This window comes from Sceloporus occidentalis, unplaced genomic scaffold, assembly GCF_023333645.1.
Source record: "Sceloporus occidentalis isolate IW3139 unplaced genomic scaffold, rSceOcc1.0.p SCAF_150, whole genome shotgun sequence".
NCBI lineage: Eukaryota > Metazoa > Chordata > Lepidosauria > Squamata > Phrynosomatidae > Sceloporus > Sceloporus occidentalis.
In genome coordinates this window covers 159,303-182,305 of record NW_028317130.1, presented here as the reverse complement: position 1 = coordinate 182,305, position 23,003 = coordinate 159,303, and the positions used below count along the sequence as shown (strand labels likewise).

Here is a 23,003-nt window from a genome sequence, read left to right as displayed (position 1 = left end):
TTTATCAAGAAATATACAGCAAAAAAGTAACACTCCATTTTTATAAGCAGGACTCTTTGTATGCATGTAATATTTAAATGCCAGACAGTGGGGCTGAGAAAGTTCCATGCAATTTCCAGTCATAACAAATTATAATGATGTAAATGGTTTGATTGTTGTTATTATCATTTTCCAAAAGGCTCACCTACAGGTTAGATAGCTATACATTCATCCCTCTATATTCAGTTCTATGGTCAGCGTCTGTTGGACGCTGACCACAGAGTTGCGTTGGAGGACCTAGAGATTCCTAGAGAGGTGTCCTCTTAGGTAAAAACATTGTGTTTTTGTTATTTGTGGTTTTTCCATATTCACTGGGGTCTTGTGCCCCTAACCCTAGCAAATATGGAGGGACAAGTATAGAGAGAGAGACAGTTATCAACTGTAATGAAATCAGAAACCAAAATCAACATTTAAAGAAAAAGACTAGAGATCAAAGATTGGATACATTCCTTAAGTTTAGCTAAGATCAAGTCTTATTTATTTTAAATTACCTCCTACTTTACAGAAATAAGTATTTCCCAAAATGTCTAGTAAAAGCAACATCCTTGGCTTTTGCTTATGTACCTTCTAATGATTTCAAAACAATGTGTGAAGAGGACTGCAATCAATGCTGCCCCAGTTAGAAATAAATGGAAAACAATCACAAATAAATTCCTGTTTTTAGATAATACAGATTTTTCTGAAAGACAAGGTATAATGTTATTTTAAAACTCAATATAATCCACTCCTTTATTCACAACAGACAGTCCTAAGAGGTCATTCTAGTAAGAAAAATAGCATGCAAAGCTTGGGGGAAAATAAATTTGATAGTAATTTAACACGTCCCTCTCTATATCCATATTTCATGTGGATTTTTTAATTTGTTTTATCACACCCTAAAGCTAATAAGAAAGGACAGTTCCTATAGTTTGTCTTGGCAAAAACTATATGTATATAATACTATACATTCATGTTAGCCCACATACAAACACAAACAGAACCCACTTGGCACTTTGTGCTGCAAGAAGAAAAGTCTACCAACTTTCCATCACAATAACATCATAAACCCTTCTGGATTCTTGTAAAGTAACTGTTTCTGGCTGACATTGAACAGATACAAAAGTGCTGTTCTTTTCTTCTCCTTGGAAGAGAGCTGATTGCTAGCGCATTTTATATTCATTAGACACAGAAGTTTCACAAAGCTGCCCTTTAAAATCCAAGTCTATTGTGAAATCCAGGTCACGCTGTAATAAAGATTTAGGTGTAAGTTTTTTCCCAGACAGTTCTGACCTATTGTAGTGAACTAGGAAGGCTACGAAATAGGAAGATTCTGGTTCAGAGCTTGCTCCTAGTATGTATTCAGTAACTGGCCTTAAATTTGTGTGGACACATCTACAAAATGGGAAAACACAGATGTGTATTCAAAGGAGTGTTATTGTATAGTTTGTGTGAAATGCTGTGAATATTTGAGTACGTTTTAAGTGCTATGGAATAACAATACATTTTAAGTTTTTTCTTAGGAAAAAAAAGTGGAAACAGAAAGGTCTTTTGTTCCAATACAACAGGCATGCCTCAGTTAACAAAGCCTCTTACATAAGATTTTAAAAAGAAAAGAAAGGGGCTGTACATACTTTCCTAGCCGGATTGGGGTACCAGCAACCTCACACCATGGCCCCAATCTAGCCATTCGAGAGCGCAAAAAGGAGCCGCAAAAACCAACCACTTTTTGCACTCTTAAAAGGGCGCCATAGCCATGTTGCTGTGGCTATACGGTGTTCTTTTGGCACTGAGTCATATGGACACAATTCTGGAGGAACGCCATGACACCACATGCCATGTGGGGAGGCACATGGCATCAAGGCGCCCTGGGGGACAAAGTTGGGCATGCGTTGTAAGGACTCCGCCACCAAGCTGGCCTTAATGGCCGGTGTGTACCAAAGTTTCTGAGGTGTGTCCAACCCCACCTTTCCCTCCATCACTTCTGTATACTTGGTAGTCTTTTAGGTGTATCTGAATTGGGATGATGGTGATAGAGAGCTGGAGAAACACAAACTTTCAGTATTAGGTTGTACAGTACACCTGCAGCAAACAATGCAATAATACTTGAGTTGGAAAAGAAAGGGATTCTACCCCAGCTGATACTACTGAAGGTGTGTGTGTCTGCCCCCTACATCCAAGGCAAGCATACAGTTGCCTCCTGAATCTCTTACTTGAGCATACAGTACTTGAACAGCAATACAGAAAGAAAAGAGGAAAGCAGATAAGCCTACCTTGTCAGCTGTCATCCACTTCAGCATGTGAAGTTGAAGGCTTTTATGGCCAGCATTCATAGGTTTTTGTGAGTTTTTCAGGCTATGTGGCCATGTTCTAGACGAGTTTATTCCTGACGTCTCTGAAGATGCCAGCCACAGATGCTGGCGAAACATGAGGAATAAACTCTTCTAGAACATGGCCACATAGCTCAAAAAAACCACACAAAAACCACTTCACAATGTTAAAAAAGCATAGATTAAAAGGCATATAGAAACATCTGGCCACCAATATGGAAATAATAAGCTGGTGGAAAAAAATCATCCCTGAATGAACTAAAAGGTTCAAAATGTTTTTATTTACTTATGCGAGGCTTATCTGCCTTAGGTGATTCATTTCACATGTGCATTTTGTTAGTTTTAAGTACAATGTTATCTGAAACTGAAAAAAATGTACCTCTCTTCTTTTTTGTGGTGTAGGAACCTATCACTATCTTTTCCTACTTATTTCTGCCTCTGGCACCAGTTTTTCTGTTAAAAAGGTAATGCTTAGAAATTCATTTACTTTGTTAATTTGAGGTATACCTGTGATGTTAACATGCCATATTGCACAACCCTTACAATAGCCATGTGAAAGGGATCTGGGAGTCCAAGTAGACCACAAGTTGAACATGAGTCAACAGTGCGACGCAGCAGCTAAAAAGGCCAATGCAATTTTAGGCTGCATCAATAAAAGTATAGTTCTTCTTCGTGGTCTCTGTGAATCACACAAATGGGTTTATTCTGCGCCTGCGCAGCAATCCTCGGAAACTTCTAGAATCTCCAGGCAGAATGCAATGTATCTTTCTGCAACATTTTGGCGGTAGCTCCGCCCACCCATATATATATAGCCCCTGGTGGCCTGCCCCTCTTCAGTTCCTTCATTCCGCCACGCTAAGCAGCTCGAGGAACTTCGCTAGCATTTCGCTTGCTCTTTATCATTGGAATCTCTGGCTTTGGACTTCGGTTTTCAGCTTGACCATTCTTTCGGACTTTCCTTCGGCCCTCTGACTTGAACGGCTTGACTTTGGACTGGTAACGGACTTCTCTTACCATGGCCTCTTTCAAGAGGTGCACTAAGTGCGGGGTGAAAATCCCCATGGCCAATGGCCACGACAAATGTGTGCTCTGCTTGGGGGAGACCCACGTCCTGGGCAACTGCCCTCACTGCAAGGCCATGTCCGCCCAAGCCCTTAAGAACAGGGACCGGACATTGAAGGCTGCACTCTATGAGAGAGTTCTGAGCCAGCCAGGCGTTTCTGGGGCCTCCGGAGATGGAGAAGATAAAGCCTCAAAGTCCTCAAAAAGGAAACAAGGGGACAAGCAGAAGGCCGCCGAGTCTTCCCGTCCCGACCGGGACAAGAAACGGGCTCGGTCAACCTTGCCGCCCGCCAAAACCCAGTGCAAAGGCCCTCCGAGCACAGTCTCAGTGCCTCCACCAGAGTCGAGGCCAGTAGCTGTTCCATCTCCCAACATTGGGTCAATTACGACCCCGACGCCGTCTGTACTAGCATCCTTCCCAGTGCCGTTGGAGCCCAACGTCCTCCTCGCCAGCCACCTCTCTGTACCGGCAGACAGCCTACAGATAGTGAACTTGGAGTCTGAATCGGAGGGGGAACTCCCAGACTCCGATGCACCACTCTCCCCACAGAGGCCAAGACCAAGGTCCCGTTCGCCTTCCCAGAGGCCGAAACCTAGATCACGCTCTCCCTACCGGGACAGGCGACAGACACGGTCTCCTCCACAGAAGGACAGAGGCGCCCTCAGTGCGGAGGCTGACGAAGCATTGGCCTATGAACCGCTTGACAGGACCGAGCCGGATCAGGATCTTTTCGACTCATATCCAGACCTCGTCTATGACCACCATATGGGACAGTACCTACTCCCGGTGGCACCTTCTCATCTGCGTCGTAGTATCCGAGGCCCTACACGGATGCGTCCTCCTGTCCATCCCGTGGATGTGACCCATGGATTTGATGGCGGCGGCAAGGATGAGTCTTCCCCTGCAAGGCGCTTGAGCCGTTCTCGCTCCAGATCCCGTTCAAGGTCACTCTCTCGTTCGGTGTCACCCTGTTCGGGTAGAGACTTACCGTCCATCCCCGAAGGGCCAGCAGCACCATCGCCCACTGACGACGTCAGGGCCTTAGTGGACAGAGTCATAAGAATGGCCGACGCCCTCAAATTGGAGGTTGCCCATCCCGACGACGACGCCCTCGACCCCGTGGAAAGGAAGATCCATGGGGCGGCACCAGCTCCACCTGCACTGGCCTACCTCCTGTCCTTGGAGAAGATAGCCAAGCAATCATGGGAGGCACCGGCTACCATCCCATCTACATCCCGCAGGATTGAGAACTTGTACCGAGTCACTCCGTTGGCTCTGTCCTGGCTCTCCAATCACCCTAATCACAGTTGGAGAACAGTGTTGAACAACAACAACTTATACATTGAAATTCCCAATGGCCAAACTCAGCAATAGTGGAGGGAGCCCAGTCCACCTTTGCTCCCAGACCATCCTCCTCACCTGTGGATAAGGACAGCAAGAAACTAGAGGGGTTGGCAAAGAAATTTTATGCCTCAGCAGCTCTGGACATGAAAATTGCAAACTATGCCGCCTGTATGGGAGCCTACATCCAGTTCCTAGTGGAGAAAATGGACCCCACCATCGCTGGCCTCCCAAAGGACAGGAGGTGCATGATGATTGCACTGCAAAACGAGATACATCTCATGGCCGGTCAACAGATTATCTCCACCAGGCATTCCACGGATTGTGCATCCAAGGTGCTGTGTGGGTCCATAGACCTTCGCCGCTACGTGTGGCTGCGAGCATCCGAGCTCAACCCCCAGGCTAAGGCGGCGATTGAGGACATGCCCTTTGATAACTCAGGCCTCTTCAATAAAGACACCGATGAGAAGCTTAGCTTCCGCTATCGTATGAAGACTGCAGCCAGGAAGCACGGTATGTCGACCTCTTCTGCCAAATCCCCACGACATAAATATGCAGGCCAGCGCCCCTGGTACCCCGCTTCCCAGTATCGCTTCCAGCCACAGGATCGGCCCTACCATACTCAGGACAGGCCTTCTCAAGCTCGCTCGCCCCACTTTCCTGCTCCTCCTGCAGACAGGCATCAGCCTTCCCAACCCAGATACCAGCAGGGTTATAAGAAGAAGGACGCCCGTGGCAGGAAAAGGTTCTGATGTGTCCCTGCGCACCTCGTCACCACCTTCACGGATAGATTAAGACCCTTTTACAACACATGGGCATCTATCACTAATGACTCCTGGGCACTTAACATCGTCCGTAGGGGTTATGCCCTGGAATTTCGTGAGCTCCCACCAACCGGAGCATTTATCTCAACCATCCCCTCGGACACCCTTCTCGACGAAGTGCGCACTCTTTTAGACAAGGGCGCTACTGAACGCATCTGTCCCTCTCAGGTTCGACGGTGCTTCTTCTCTAGAAACTTCACTGTACCTAAGAGAGACTCAGGCCTCCGACCAATAATGGACCTACGTGCCCTGAACACCTTCATCCTTTGCAAGAAATTTAGAATGGTAACTCTTGCCTCTATTCTGCCACTTTTACAGGAAAACTCCTGGTTTGTGACACTGGACTTGAAAGACACTTACTTTCATATTTCCATATTGAAAGATCACCTCAGGTTCCTCGCCTTTGCTGTCGGTACAGAAGTCTACCAGTACAAGGTCCTTCCCTTCGGCCTCTCTACAGCCCCAAGGGTGTTCACCAAGTGCATGGCGCCCATAGTGGCCTACTTGCGCCAGAGGGGAATAACGGTCTTCCCATATCTGGACGACTGGCTCTTCACGGCATCATCCAAAGACACCCTCTTCACTCTCCCTTCTCTACGCCTTGGGTCTACAAGTCAACTTCAGCAAGTCGAATCTGATCCCAACCAGATGCATCGACTTTATAGGAACCACATTGGACTCCGTTACGCTAAGGGCATACCTTCCCAACGCAAGGTTCCAGGCCCTATGCTCAGCGCTACAGCCTTGCCTCGATCGAAGACGTCTACGGGCCTGACTAGTACAGGTTGCCGTGGGACACTTGGCTTCCACTACTTTCATCACCCCATGGGCGAGGCTGCATTTCAGACCTCTTCAATCCTGGTTCCTCTCCGTGTTCGACCCCGTTCGAGACATTCCTTCCAAGATGCTCACCATCCCGAGGACCGTACAGAGATCCTTACACTGGTGGCTCCAGTTCGACAATGTCTGCGTGGGGGTGCCGTTCCTACCCCCCCCAACCGGATCTCTCCTTGACCACGGACGCCTCCCTGCAAGGTTGGGATGCCCATACTCTGGACCTTACTATAAAAGACAGATGGTCACCCGCCGAGGTTGCTCTTCACATCAACGTTTTGGAAATGCTGGCCGTGGAGAAGGCACTCAGAGCCTTTCAGACAGTCCTTTCAAACAAGGTGGTGCTCCTGCTAACAGACAATACCACCGTTATGTACTACCTCAACAAGCAAGGAGGCACAAGATCAGAGACCCTGCTATCTGTCACCATTCGGATTTGGGAATGGTGCATACAACACAAGACACTGCTACAATGCATCCATCTGCCCGGCGACCTGAACGACCTGGCGGACCAACTGAGCAGGTCGTCGTCCACTTGCCACGAATGGAGGCTGCATCCGGACATGGTAAGCAGACTTTTTGCCCATTGGGGAACCCCTCTGCTGGACCTGTTCACCTCCCTCTCAAACGCTCACACCCCGAGGTTTTGCTCACGGACCCAGGAGCCAGGATCAGAAGGGGACGCCTTCCAGCTCAAGTGGTCTCAGGGCCTACTATATGCCTTTCCCCCGTTCCCCCTGATCACGAGGGTATTCTCAAAGATGCTGGCCAACCAGACGGATGCAATCTTGATAACTCCATGGTGGCCCAGACAGCCTTGGTTCGACCCGCTCCTACGGCAAGCCCAAGAACATCTCCGCTTGGAATACTGGCCCGACCTGTTGTTGCTGCACGGCGGACAAGTTCACCATCCTGAGATGCTGCGCAGGCACAGAATAAACCCATTTGTGTGAATTCACAGATGACCACTCGAAGAAACACAGTTACAGGTGAGCAACCTGTACTTTCTAGATCAAGGGAAGTAATAGTGCCACTCCATTCTGCTCTGGTCAGGCCCCACCTGGAATAGTGTGTCCAATTCTGGGCACCACAATTCAAAAAGGACATCAAGAAACTGGAGCGTGTCCAAAGGAGGGCAACTAAAATGGTGAAGGGTCTGGAAGCCATACCCTACGAGGAATGACTTAGGGAGCTGGGGGTGTTTAGCCTGGAGAAGGTTAAGAGGTGATATGATAGCCCTATTTAAATATTTGAAGGGATGTCATATTGAAGAGGGAGCAAGCTTGTTTTCTGCTGCTCCAGAGAACAGGACCCAGAACAATGGATGCAAGCTACAGGAAAAGAGATTCCACCTCAACATTAGGAGGAACCTCCTGACAGTAAGGGCTGTCCGACAGTGGAAGACACTCCCTTGGAGTGTAGTGGAATCTCCCTTCTTGGAGGTCTTTAAACAGAGGCTGGATGGCCCTCTGTCGGGGATGCTTCGATTTGGATTTCCTGCATGGCAGGGGGTTGGACTGGATGGCCCTTGCAGTCTCTTCCAACTCTATTATTCTATGATTCTATGGTTCTATGAATAGCTGAACTGCAAATGTGGATATAAAGCCCAATATTCTTACTTCTGCCAGGAGGATTGCTAGGTTCCAAGAGTCTTCTTCTTAGCCTTCTACAGACTTTAGAATATCCCATGATGGACTCCTTCACAGTGGCAGGTTGGAGTGATGAGTTAATCAGCCTTGTGTTCAGTCTAACAGTATCCAAAACCCAGGATTGCCTACCAGACTGAGAAAACCTATGCACACCAATAATTTGTGCAGCAGCAACCTGTCTGAATTATCATGTTTCAGTCTGGAACAACCTCACTGAGAGCCTCCAGACCTTTTATGAAGTCCACCTGTATTTCCCTTTCTGAATCAAATCAGGGCTGTACTGAAATCAAATGACTGATGTCAGATTTTCAGACGAACTGTGTGTGTCAAATATATGTGCGTGCACACACAAACACACATTGTCTATTTTGTTTTTATTTTAACTATTTCAACACTGCTATACAGATTCTGCTAAGCACCATACCAATTTTACTACATCTTAGAACAGCTAACTGAGTCCTAGTCTAGAACATATAATCCTACCCAGTGACAATGATCACAGCAGTATGCTGAATTTAGGAATGCATATATTCCCAAGAAAGACAGCTGCAATAGAAATTGAACGTATGCATTCAGTCCCCATATAATTTCAAGTACATTTGATCCATTAATTTTATGCTTGTAAAATAGTAGTTAAAAGGCTGTTCAGAGCCACTGCATATACTTTCAAATATAAAATACTTATTTACCTCATTTTTTTCATTTGGTTTCATGGATATGGTTCCATAGATTTCTTCACCTCTCCTTACAGTTAGGTAATCCTCCAGGTAAAATACTGTTTGCTTCCAGTGTGTGTAAGGAGCATCCGGGGCTATAAAAGGAAATTTCTTTCGGAAATTTTTCAGTGTCTTAGAAGTTCAGGTGTCAATTATCACAATGCTTTTAGAGTCAATGCCTAAAGAATCTAAAAGCTTTCAGTTAGCAAATAATAAATGCCATATTCTGTACAACCCCCCCCCCCCCAAATATGTGCTGTTTATATTTGTCTAGATCTATGAAATGAGGATGATCTAAGAATGACAGGAAGGGCACTGTGCATTGCTAAATTTTAAGATAGATTACCACACTATAATAATTCTTTGTCCTTAAAATAGATAAACATTTCCATCAGTTTACAAAGCCCAGATGGCAGAAAAGGGATTGCCCATAACTAGGAATACTGAGGAAAATGTTCCACAGAAATTCAAGGGACTGAAGACTCATTCTGTATAATGAGGATTAATTTAGTTGAAATGATTTATAATATTCAGTTAGGGAAAACAAACCTTCCAGCTGTGATCTGGACCAAAGCTAACAAAATGATATTCAACTCAGAAAAATATAAGGTTCTACACTTAGGGAAGAAAAATGAAATGCATAGATATAGGATGGGGGACACCTGGCTTATGGAGACTACATGTGAAATCCAAGTAGACCACAAGATGAACATGAGTCAACAGTGTGATACGGCAGCTAAAAAGGCCAATGCAATTTTAGGTTGCATCAATAGAAGTATAGTGTCTAGATCAAGGGAAGTAATAGTGCCACTCTATTCTGCTTTGTTGTTCAGATCTGGGCACCACAATTCAAAAAGGATGTTGAGAAGCTGGAGCGTATCAAAAGGAGAGAGACTAAAATGGTGAAGGGTCTAGAAACCATGCCTTGTGAGGAACACCTTAGGAAGCTGAGGATGTTTTGCTTGGAGAAGAGAAGGTTAAGAGGTGTTATGATAGCCCTGTTTAAATATTCGCACTGTTGACTCATGTTCAACTTGTGGTCTACTTGGACTCCTAGATCCCTTTCACACACCTTTCAGCCAGGTGTCCTCCATCCTATATCTGTGCATTTCATTTTTACGCCCTATGTGCAGTACCTTACATTTCTCCATGTTGAATTTAATTTTGTTAGCTTTCTAACAATGTAATTGTTATGAGTGCAAATTAAACCCACTGTGTATTTATGTGTACAGTTTAATTAGGCAATGTTAATGATTGATGTTTAGTTCTGACAATGCATTTTTCTGTACTGGTTCTATAGTTTTCACTACTGAAGCCTGAATTTTTGAATTTGTTTCTTATCAGACTTGATACACACCCACATCCACCCACCCACATATTTACCTACCTACCTATGTATTTTACTTAGCATGGCAAGTGATATATTGATTGATATAGTGTAAGAATTTTGCTACTTTTTCCCTTGCCAACTCATGTTGTTAAGAATGAAAATAATACTTTAAAGTTTCATTTTCCTTTTGGAAAGTATCTTTTTATAATGCCATCTGTAAATTGAATCAGACCTATGTTTCCCACAACTGGGATTGTTAAACATTCCTTTTATCCAGGCTCCCTACCTGCTTGTCATACTAAGTCCTAATAAAGAAATAAAATTGAATTTAACCTCTGTGGCTGTCCAGGAAAATTTGCACATCATGTATGAGTGACATAAATAAAAAGTATGAAAGCACCGTTGAAAAGTAAAGTGAGGTTTTACCTGTAGAAAATCCCATTTTCTTGTGGCACTTGGTAAATTCTACATTAAAGTATGTGACCAAAGCATGAATGTAGTCATTACGTTGAATCTGGAGGCAAAATGTAGAAGTGAATGCCAGTTCCTCCAGCTTCACTGTATAAATATCCACTTCCTGTGTGGGTAGAGAGATAGGAAAGGAAACAGAGCATTAGACAAATCACCATTAGTATATTTAGGCTAAGGAATATTTTAAAATATACTTTACTTGCTAGAACAGCACAATCTAAGGGAAGGTCTCTTGGGAAAACTACATTAAAAGGGACTGAAGGAGACTTTGTTTCAGTTTATAATACAATATATATTCAAAATCAAATTTTAAAGATGCAGATTAAATGCATTTGTTGCATATCTTTTATGGATGTTGCACAACCTCAGCCATTTTCTGTATCCTATAGTTTTCAGATACCTACCTGGTAGCAAATGAGAGATGGCTTTCTTGGTGCCTGCTCCCAGCTTTTGGAATATCTATGGGGCATGCCAAGGGAAGCTATAGGAGGTCCACTCCTACTTTGTCAGCTGGCAAATACAATTGTATTCAGGCAAGTCTTTAGCAACTAAACTGCCTTACTGTTCTGGTGAGTTTTTAATCTGCAGGTGCTGTTTCTTTCTTGTTGTTTTTTTTTTTTTTACTGAGTTTCTGGTTTAATAATAATAATAATAAATATTTATTTATATCCCGCCTCTTCCGTTTGGGCATTGAGGCAGGTAACAACAGAGTTTATGATACACAATATAAAAACAATAAAACCCACAAAACCCTGACTCAGCCCTCTCTCCCAAACTATAAAATTAACATAAAACATGATTAAAATATATAACAATAAAACACTACAAGATTATGACGAGGAGATATAATAGGAAGGACAGATGGAATTGGTTCTGCGTGGTTATCACTCAGGGAAGGCCTGCCAGAAGAGAAAGGTTTTTGTCGCTTTTTTAAAAGCCTCCAATGAGGATAATTGGCGAATTTCTTCCAGCAGGTCATTCCAAGCTTTAGTAGCCATAGTAGAAAAAGACCTCTGGGAGGTCAACGCCAATCTAGTCTTTTTTGGATGTAAAATGTTTTTCCTGGAGGAATGGAGTGTACAGGAAGGATTATATGGGAGGAAGCATTCCTTCAAGTAGACTGGACCCAGGCCATGTAGGGCTTTGTAGGTAACAACCAACATCTTGTACTGAGCTCGGAAGCTAATAGGCAGCCAGTGTAATGACTTTAAAATAGGTGTAATTTGGTCAAACCTAGATTTTCTGGTGACCAGTCTGGCTGCCATGTTTTGTATCAATTGAAACTTCCGGACATGGCACAAAGGTTACCCCATGTAGAGCGCATTACAGAAATCAAGACGAGAGGTTACCAGGGCATGTACAACTGTTTCTAATATAAAATTACAAATATTAAAACCACAATAAAATCACAATACCCATCCCATATAAAAGCCATCCCATGACTAGACCTTAAAAGCCTGCCTGAACAGAGCTGTTTTTGCCTGCTGACAGAAGGCAAACAAGGAGGGGGCCAGCCTTGCTTCTCATGGAAGGCCAGAGGGCAAGAGCAACCACTGAGAAAGCTCTCTCTCGTGTCCTCACCAGGCGAGCCTATGACGGTGGAGGGACCGAGAGAGAGCCTTCCCCAGAGGATCTTAGGGCTCTAGCAGGTTTGTATGGTGAGACTAGAACAACCCCTCTATAAGGAAAGCCTTTCAGGGCTTTTTAGGTCAGATAAAAAGTGAGTAAATGGAGACATAACAGAATAAAATTATACATTGAATTGATGAAGTAGATATTGAGAAAAAGTATACTGTAGCATAAAACTCAAAATTGCCTCAAGTCTTTCACAGTTTTGAATCCTAAAGAGCTGTTCCACTCCCCGTAAACATCCAGCCTCTACTTGAATGCTTCCCACAAAAGATAAGTCATCACTTCTCATCAGTTTAGTCCAAATCTACATCCTTGCAATTTCCATCAACAGATTTGTGTCCTTGAACAACATAAAACAAGTGTAAATATTGAGTAATATAGAATACCTATTGGAGCAACAGAGAACAAGTGTGTTCTGTCTTCTGTATGATAATCCTTGAGGTGTTTGAAAATCTTTTCTACTCCAGGCTAAGCCTTTTCAATAATTTCTTAAAGATTTTGTCATCCAGACCCTTTACTATCCTGGGTTCCAGGAAATGAAAGTTCTTCTCAAAGCATGGTCCCTTGTACTGATCACTGTGATTCAATATTCTAGTTGCCAACCCAACCATTTTATTGCCCTCATCTTCAAGTTATATGGAGCAAGCAATATGTTCATAGGTCCAAGTTCGTTTGGATGTAATGGTGACCTTGATCCAAGTCATTTCCTATTTTGTAGCAGAGACCAGGATCTTGGCAGGGCTACCAGCCAAAAACTGAATGAAACTTTAGGAAATTATCTGGATGTGTAAGTGTAAGTAATTAAAACAGTGTTCAGAATTAGCATGGATGCCAAAACTGGTCAGATAAATTATCTCTCTAAAGTCATTGCCACCTTTCCACCTATAGATCACCTTTCTCCAGTCCAGTATAGAAAAAAAAATCTAAAGCATGCCTACCTGACATAATTTGAGACAGGCCATCCATTGTTATCATGACAGCAATGAAATCTTGAGTTGTACCAGATAAGATTGCTTTTTCCCAAGATATAAAGGTGCAGGGCCCTCAACACTATTTCTGGGACAACTTTCTCCAGCTTTGCTAGGAGGTCTGTTAGTGTTATCTGGGCAGTATATTAATTACTAATTTTTCTCTATTTATTTCAAAGATTTATTAACTGATCTGTAGCTCTCAGAATCTGAATCTTGTCTCCAGACTGCCAACACAAAGTACATAATTCCATAATGGTTGATGAAGTATCTGAGTTGGGAAATGGAAATGTTATGGAATACAGTTACCAGTATCTTCCTCTGAGACAGTTGTTGCACTCAGTATCCTGGAAGACACATCTGAGAGAGTTATACAACCCACTTTATCTAGATATGTTTCTGACAGACCAGCCAGCAAGCAATTGTCTTTCCATTTCTTAACATGGTATTTAATAGCAGAAATTTGTACTTGCAGGGACAACAAGAAGGATGCTAGTGTATCAAATAGCTGGAGGGGAAAATAGTACATAGGCAGCTGCTTTAGGTTGCCCCCCCTCACCTGGCATATTTGCCTTCTGCCACTGTAGTGTGACAACATACTGATTAGATAGATAGATGAACATGTGCAGCTTACTGACAATGTGAAAAGTCAAGGGACTAACATAAAATATTGCAACCTGAAAATCTCTCTATTTGTTGAAGGAAAGCTGCGTATGTTCACACTTTTAAAAATGGCCAAACCTTTATTAAACAAGTGTTGGTCACCACTTGCTTGGGGTCTACAATGTCCACCAATGGCTCCTTCATGGCAACATCCCTCATACAGGTCATGTCAAAGCCGTACACATTCTCCCACCCTAGCAAAGAAAATGGAAGGGTCAAAACTAAAAGAGAAACATTTGCAGTTTGCATAAATGATTTTGCACAGTACATTAATATTAGAAATGATCAAATGTGCAGATGACACCAAATTAGATATGATAGATAATACCCCAGGGGACAGGATCAGAATTCAAAATGACTTTAACAGATTAGAGGGCTGGGCCAAAACTAACAACAATTTCAACAGGGAGAAATGTAAGACACTACACTTAGGCAGAAAAATTAAAATGAACAGATATAGGATGGGCAACACATGGCTTGACGACAGTAAATGTGAATCTCAGGATCTAGGACTCATAGGAAATTCTCATATGGAGGATGGGAGCAAAGCCCATCCTTATCCCATCCTTGACAGAGATCACATGAAAAACATTCACACATTTGCACTGATTCAATCATTAAACTGTCAGTGAAGTGTAACTGCATTAACAGGTTCTTCTATTAATGCAAAATGAAAGGCAAACATTGGACAGTTCCACGTCACAGACGGGACAATGATAGGATCAGTGTGACGTCATTTGAAAGTCTTTTGCATGATTGTGGTCATTTGCTCTTCCCAGATGGAACAATGGCTGGATCAGTGGAACATCTTCCGAAAGTCCTTCCCGTAATTGTGCGGGAAGGATGGGAGAAGGACAAGAAAAGGACGGGACAAGGACATCGTGTCTCCCATCTGATAATCTCCTCAGTAGATCACATTGAGCATGAGTCGAAAGTGTGATATGGTAAATAAAAAAGCCAATGCAATTCTAAGTTGCATGAAGAGTATCTAGACTCTAGATCGAGATAATAGTATAGTGTCTGGACCGAGAAAAGTAATAGTGCCATTCTATTCTGCTTTGGTCAGACCTCACCTGGAATACTCTGCCCAATTTTGGGCACCACAATTCAAGAAGAAGAATAAGAAGCTGGAACATGTCCAGAGGAGGCAACCAAAATGGTAAAGGGTCTGGAAACCATGCCCTATGAAGAGCGACTTAGGGGGCTGGGTATATTTAGCCTGGAGAAGAAATGATTAGGCGTTGACATGATAGTCATGCTTAAATATTTGACAGGATGTCAAATTGAAGAAGGAGCAAGCTTCTTTTCTGCTGCTCCAGAGACTAGAACAAGAAACAATGGATCCAAACTATAGGAAAAAAGATTCCAGCTAAACATTAGGAAGAACGTCTTGACAGTAAGAGATGTTGAACAAAGTGTTGGACAATATGCTGCCTTGGAGTGTGGTGGAATCTCCTTTGGAGGTTTTTAAACAGAGACTGGATGGCCATCTATCAGGAGTACTTTGAATGTGTATCCCTGCATAGCAGAGGGTTGGACAGGATGGCCATTGTGTTTCTTCCAACTCTATGATTCTATAATCCAAAGGGGAAAAATAATCCAAAAATAAAATTAAAAAATATTAAATTTTGTTTATATTTTCCACAGATCTAAAGCTACAAACTCTATAGTATGTTTTCAGTTTATTTTTTACAATGTCGTTAAATGCATACAACCCCAATCTTGACCAGGATCATTGTACAGGGACAGGGGAAATTAAAACATTGCATTCAGCAAGTTTTTATGTCAATGTGTTGTCCTTCATGTGGTAGCTAAAAAAAGGAAGAGAAAAAAAATCAACTGGGATCTCCCACATGACAGGGAGATAAATTCTGAAATAAAAGTCTGGAAAGAAGCTTTGACCCTTCCCATTCCCTGTATGGTCTCAATCAGAATTAAGGCTCTAGATAGTATTTCAGGTTCTGATACAATGCATGTAAGTTTCAAAAGTGATGCATGTCAAGAAAGTAATTTAAGAGTCAAGAATTTAAAATACTATTTTTTCAGTATAAAAATACAAGTTAAAATTCTATACTCAAAATTGTTTTAATATTTATAAATATTCAGCCTAAATTCTGTCAATAAAAGTCAGCAGTGCACGTTGGAATTTGACCTGGAGATTATAAAAATAACAGTCACTGCTAATATATAATTCAAGTTATGTATAATTCAGCCCACTGAGTGTCCCAATAACAACAACAACAACAATAATAATAATAATAATAATAATTTTTATTTATATTTCCCACCTCTCCCAATTAAATGAGAACTTTTTAAGTGAAAAACACTTGTATTACAGTAGTGCTTTTAAGATGTATAGATAAAACAGTGAAAACTCCATTCTCTTGCTTAGGGGTGTGAAAATCTGCCAGTTTCAATGTTGTTGCCTTTCATGGAATTCCAGCTGTATTCTAGTCCCATCCCATTAGTATATTAAGCTCTGATAATTATTTTCTTCCTTTTTGATCAGGAATCTCTGTGTGTTTCTATATGCAGTTTCTCAAATTGTATGTACTTTTTGTTGACAAATCTATGTATGTGCATTTTTCAAATACATGCATTTCTGGTCAAGCATATTTCTCAAATGGATGCATAGTTTTGTGTGATTTTCCCCATCCCATAGAAATGCACTGGAAGCTCCACTCTAATGCCTATTTTGGAAGGTGCAAATTGTATATTTCAGTAAGGAAATGGAAATCTAATACATTCCCTTCTCTACTCTGGTTACTAGTGTGTAACTGCCTGGTGTTACACTTTCAACATACATAACCTCTCTTTGTCTCAGTGTCAAATTCAACCAGGTATCAAACTGAGAAATTTCTGGAGACAAAATTAGCCATCTAGGTTTCAGCATTGTTCCAGACCAAAAAAAAACATACTGGCTGTCTCTGCATTGCACTACACTGCTCAATGCTATGGAATCCAGGGATTTGTAGTTTGTTGCACCAGAGCTCTCTGACACAGAAGGCTGAGTATCTCACAAAACTACAAGTCCCAGAATTCCATAGCATTGAAGACAAAGAGCCCTCCTCCAACCACCATCTTGAGGGGGAGAGAGGCCAGGCCTGGAAGATAAAGAGCCCTCCTCCAACCACCATCTTGAGGGGGAGAGAGGCCAGGCCTGGAAGATAAAGAGCCCTCCTCCAACCACCATCTTGAGGGGGAGAGAGGCCAGGCCTGGAAGACAAAGAGCCCTCCTCCAACCACCATCTTGAGGGGGAGAGAGGCCAGGCCTGGAAGATAGAGCCCTCCTCCAACCACCATGTTGAGGGGGAGAGAGGCCTTGCAATTTTTTGTATTGTATTGCAATTTTACTGTACACCGCTATGATCATTGCGGAATAGCGGTCTATAAATAAAATTTATTATTATTATTATTATTATTATTATTATTAGTTCTGCAGTGCAGATGCAGCCATTGGCTCCTCTTGCCATTGGCTGGTGACATATGTTTCCAGATCAAGATTGCATGGGCATTAGCAAGATCTAGCCTGTTTTTGTGTTGAAAACTTTGCCTAGGTGTCTCTACTTTTTAACTCTGACCATTAAACTCTGTCTTCTCTGTCTACTTGTACTTCTCTCAGTATTGAAACTTTATTAGACGTCTTTCTACTTTCTATTTCATCTGTTTTTTACTTCCATTGGATAGATTCAGTTTGGAAAATAATTCTCTGCATTCTTATGAAACCTTTATATGGAATAAGTGCTGATGCAGACAAACACCTGCAAAGCTGGCAAATTCAGTAGCAGCTACAAAGTTAGAGAGGATCAATGCATCAAGTGCAAATACATCACTGCAAAATGGTACATTTACAAAGTGCTTCCAAGCTGAGTTGCACTCACTGGTTCTTTCAAGCTTTTTAAAGACTGTACTAAGTGCTTTTTCAGCTTGCTGAATGTCAATCTTTGAACAAATAGTCCCCTAGGGAAACATACACTAGCTCTGTACTTTCGTGATGAAACACAAAGAATGGATAGCTTAAAAATACCTGTCCCTTTCAGAAAGAAAGAAAAAAATCTATACCAAATGAGTCAAATCCCATTAAAGCACAGAATGCCTCATTAAATTTAAAATGAAAAAGAAAATAAGAACGTTAACAAGAATGTACTCAGTTTATGGAGAGTAAAAGAATGGTTCTGAAGGTAAAGTGAGCATTTCTAAATAATATTAAGCACAAAAGCAAGTGACATAAATTGGAACCCTACAAAAGACAATAAAGAAAGCCATAGAGCTCTGGATGAGCTTTCTGTATTCCCAGCATGATCCCAACTAGCATTTGATAGTTAAAAACTGCACTACATTTAAGCTTCATCAGACTCAGCAAATATTGTTCTTCTGAAAATATTAATTTGGGATTGAAGATGGCAGGCTATCCTAACATACTGCATAGACTAAAGTATAGAATATGGACCTAGACCAAAATGTTTTGAATCTGACATGGCTAAAGATTTGTTCACTTCATCTGTTTCTCTACACATTTTCTTGTGAAAAGTTCTTTCAATCTACATCAAATCATAGAATTGTAGAGTTGGACAGGGCCTCATGGGCCATTTAGCTCAACTCCCTGCTCAATGCAGGATCTGGGATTGGCCAAACAGTCACTGTGCATTTGCCTTCACACCAGCAAATATACAGTCAGTTACACAATGTCACCATCCAGCAGAAGAGTGGTGTAGCATAACTATATGCAAGCATGAAGTAGGATTTCAACAAATGTGATTGAATGACGGGTACAGAAAGACTGTATTATCTTTACTTACAGTGAATTTTGAAGTCCTTGTATTGCCTGTCTTCAATTGCCATCATGTACAAAGCAGCCCGGTCTGGAAACATAAGCCCTCCAGGTTTCTGTTGATGAATTGTGTGGAAATGGATCTCTTAATCTAGTCACCTAACAAAGACATCATATTTTTGAACTGTACATCCAAAAACCAGAGAAACACCCCACTATCCTCTTCCATGTCATTTACAGTCGGATTCAAGCATACACGGTTTGAAAATGTTCAAAAAAAGTATAAATTTCAAATATCAAACCTTGATTTTCCATTTTTAATAAGGGACACCATTTTGCTATGTCATTATATTTAATGGGACTTGAGCATACACGGATTTTGTTATTCACGGGGGATCTTGGAACCAAACCCTAGTGTATAACAAGGGTCCACTGTATTCTATTAGCTTGCTGTGCTATGTGTTGATATTAATTTTCCTGTCTTTCAAGAGCCTGAGCTGTACTCCAACATCATTAGATATTTTGTTGTTGTGTGCCTTCAAGTCATTTCTGACTTATGGCAACTCTATCACAGAGTTTTCATGGCAGGATTTGTTCAGAGGAGTTTTGACATTGCCTTCTCCTGAGGCTGAGAGCATGTGACTTGGCTAAGGTCACCCAGTGGGTTTCATGGCTGAGCCGAGAATCAAATATTGGTCTCCAGAGTCATAGTCCAACAGACCAGTATATGATGCTGGCCCTTATTAGGTATATATCTAATGTATAGAAAAGTGACAGCTATAACTATAATACAAAGCTTTGGCTTTAAAATGTAAGGTTTTTTCCCCCTTTATTCCATCCTCTATGCTGGTCTTTTTGCAGAATCTCACATGTCACATTCTCAGTTAGTAAAATGGTGTTGGTTAGGAGAAGACAATGAGTATCAAATTTTGGTCCTACCTTCCAGAAAAAGCAGGATATAAAAAAATACCTACTAGCCACTTATCTCGAGCAAAGATGACAGTGTTCAGCATGGACTCATAGAAAAGAGAGTAACCCATCCATTCACTGATGATGATGTCTACTTTTTCCACAGGCAATTCAACTTCTTCCACTTTGCCCTTAAATATGGTGATTACTGAGAAAAGAGCCCAAAAACAAATAGAGTTTGTATAATCTTAGGACCAACAAGTAAATGTTTGTTGATAGGTATTATACTGCAGCTTTTGTGACTTTAGTCTTCAGATTTAAACCCAACACCTTGTCCTGGTTGGGTACTTTACCACACAAAATTATTTCTTTAGCAATGCTCCTAGCTGGTCCTATGTGCACTATGCTTCTTGTGATTTTGCACCAGAAAGACCAGAGAAAATTATAAGTGCATGGAGGATGGCTGTAACAAGTACACATCATATCATTCCATATCATGGGGTCAATCTAGATGGGTGAGTTCCCTATTATCAGCAGTGAAGAAAGATTAACAGAATTTATTTAGCTGCTTTCCCTCCTTTAATATTTAAGTCAATTGTCTACAAAGATCTAATTGCCTTCCAAGCTATTCTGTTTCTGATGTACTGTATATAAAAAAAAATCTTTATTTAACTTTTGAAACAATACATTCAAACGTAATCCACTTTCTCAAATTTTTTACATACAAATTTGTTATCTACCCCATCCTCTTCTTAAGCAACAATACCAATAACTGATCTCTAACTAATCTACATAGACTTCCTAGAATATTCTAAGTTTTCCCCATTTATTATATATATCTAAATTACTAACTCTTATCTTGATTCTATATGCCTCATCCATTAGAGTCTTTCTCTTATATAATAACTGATCAATGTTCAAGTCCTTATCTCTTTCAAGCCAATTATTTTTTGCCACACCAGTATTTAACTTAAGATATCCTTCACCTTTCTTCTAATCTGTTCTTTTAAAGAAACAGTATACAATTCTCTCTTTTTTCACCTTTGTATACACATTACCCAGGGGTCCCATTCTTTATAGAAATTTTCTAACACACCCTTTTTCATCAACATAGTTAATTTGTACATCTCAAAGTAATCCATTACTTTTAATTTCCAATCTTCTACTGTGGGGATGTCCTCTGATTTCCACTTCTTGCCGCGACAATCATATAAAATAATATTTTTTTGTTTCCAGTCTCCAATTTAATGGAAACAGTTATATTCAGAAGATACATTTTTGGGTCGGCTCTTTCTTTAATATTGAACATTTTTTTCATCTCATTGTGTATTTTCTTCCAATACATTCTTGATTTTCTACAGTTCCACCAACAACAAAGATATGTCCCTACTTCTTTTTTTACATTTCAAACAGGTGTTTTTATTTTTGTTAAACATTTTCGATAATTTAAAGGGTGTTATATACAATCTAAATAGGGATTTATAAACGTTCTCTCTCATTTCCACACTTGGTGTATATTTTATTTTAGTTTTCCATAATTTTTCCCAGTGTTCCAATAGTATCGGTTCTTTTAAATCTACTGCCCATTTAATCATATATTCTTTTCTTGTTTCGTCTTCTAATTCAAAGTTACAAATCAAACTGTATAACTGTATATCTGTGAAATACTTTTCTTATTTTAGATTGTTCCATCAGCAGTACTTGATTTTCTTTTATTTCCAAAATTTGTCTTCTTTCTTTCATTTTCTTAACCTTATATGCTAGGAGTTTTTCTGCTTTATTGCCATGTTCAAAATATCTTTGTTTTATGAATTTCATTTTTTTGCTTATCTCTTCGGACATTTTTATATTTAATTGTTTCTTTCTCTATTTTTTTTTAACTTTGTGGATCTCTCATCTTATTCTCTTCTTTTTCTTGATTTTTTTCCCTGAAATTGTTTGGATTTCTTTTTTGTGTGATTTATTTCTTTCATATTTTTTCTTCATCAAAAAACCTCTGATCACTGCTTTAGAGGCATCCCATATTGTTTTTATTTTGGTTTCCCATTCCCTGTTTTCTTGAAAGTAAAATTTCAGTTGTTCATTTATTTGTTTTTCTATGCCTTTGTTTTTCAATAGTGTCGTATCTAATCTCCATCTATATTTGTTTTTGGGAGGGAGAAATTCCAGCCATATCTGATTGTGATCTGAATTTTTGTTTACCTTAATTTTAACTTCTTTAACTTCACCGAATAGTTCTGTTGAGACAAAATACATGTTGGTCCTCGACGCCGAATTGTGGGGTATCAAATAAAAAGTGTAGTCTTTGAGGTTTCCATTGTTTTTCCTCCAAGGATCTAATAACGTCAATATATCTAACATATCAAAAAAAACTTTTCTGGTAATTTCCCGTGCTTTTCGGTAATTTTCTTTGTTGAATTTCTATTTATTAGTGGATCTAACACTCAGTTCCAATCTCCCTAAATATATGATATTCGTACTTTAGATTCATAATCTTTTTTGTTAGTTTCTTAAAAAATGAAGCTTTTTTCTCTGTAGGGCCATATATTCCTGTCACTAAATTTTTTTCCCCCATTCATCATAATTTCTATACCAATATATTTTCCTTCTGGGTCATTTATTATTTCTTTTGCTGGAATTTGATGTTTAATAGAGATTGCTACTCCATTTTTCTTTTTGTCCCCCACTGATGTTTCATTCATTTTGGGGGTTTTCAAATATTTAATGTCCTTTTTCTTTATTCGTGTTTCTTGAATACATCATATGTCCCATTTTTGTTTTCTTATTCATGAAATATTATCTTTCTTTTATGTGGTGAGTTCATTCCTTTGACATTCCAAGATAGGAACTTCATTATTATTTTCTGTTACTTTAAGGATCTGTTACTGCTCTTCTGTTTCTTCTTCTACTCTTTCAAATTCTTTTCTTCTTTCTTCTACTTTTTCTGTTTCACCTTTTAATATCTGTGTTTTGTCATCCATTGCTGGGTGACAGATGTTTATACCCTACTTTTCCACCCCAAGAAATGAGGTTATTCAAAGCATCTTACAAAAATATAGAAAACATAAAAGCAGTGACCATTCACTGAAACTAATTTACAAAAAGCTAAAAGCAGTAGCAAAGACAAAAGCAGAGCCAAAATTAGCAATCAAGTGCAATAAAGAGAGTGGGGATTTGAACCCTCGTCTCCGGAAATGTAGTCCAATACTCAAACCACTAGACCATGCTGGCTCCTGCAATGAACTTTAAACACCAAAAATGGTAGTACATGAATGAGGCACATGACACCAAGATATGCAGATGATTCAGGTGAAAAAAACACAAAGGATGAAAGGGGTTTGCTAACAAATGCAACCCACCCCTCATTGCATTTTCTATAGAAACAGAAAGTGAAGGATGGGTTCCTCATGGGGTTGCTATATCCCGGGAACTGGCGGGACTGTCCCACTTTCTGGGAGGTGGGCATGGTCCCATCCTGCCCTCCCTC

The 23,003-nt window shown here is 40.6% G+C and overlaps 1 protein-coding gene across 2 annotated transcripts in view; it reads right to left on the bottom strand.

Annotated features, from left to right (window-relative positions):
* Positions 1–226: 226 nt before the first annotated feature.
* The window catches only part of PRMT8 (protein arginine methyltransferase 8), a 70,893-nt gene continuing 48,116 nt past the window's right edge, over positions 227–23,003 (bottom strand). The window contains exons 5-10 of one of the 2 annotated variants that reach the window (XM_089500213.1): positions 19,582–19,724; positions 18,636–18,723; positions 13,915–14,030; positions 10,529–10,679; positions 8,746–8,867; positions 227–1,262 (exon numbers count right to left, since the gene is read on the bottom strand). In XM_089500213.1, the coding sequence (XP_089356339.1) occupies positions 1,179–1,262; positions 8,746–8,867; positions 10,529–10,679; positions 13,915–14,030; positions 18,636–18,723; positions 19,582–19,724 (704 nt within the window). In that variant the 3' untranslated portion in view covers positions 227–1,178. The other variant, XM_089500214.1, reaches the window with a different exon arrangement.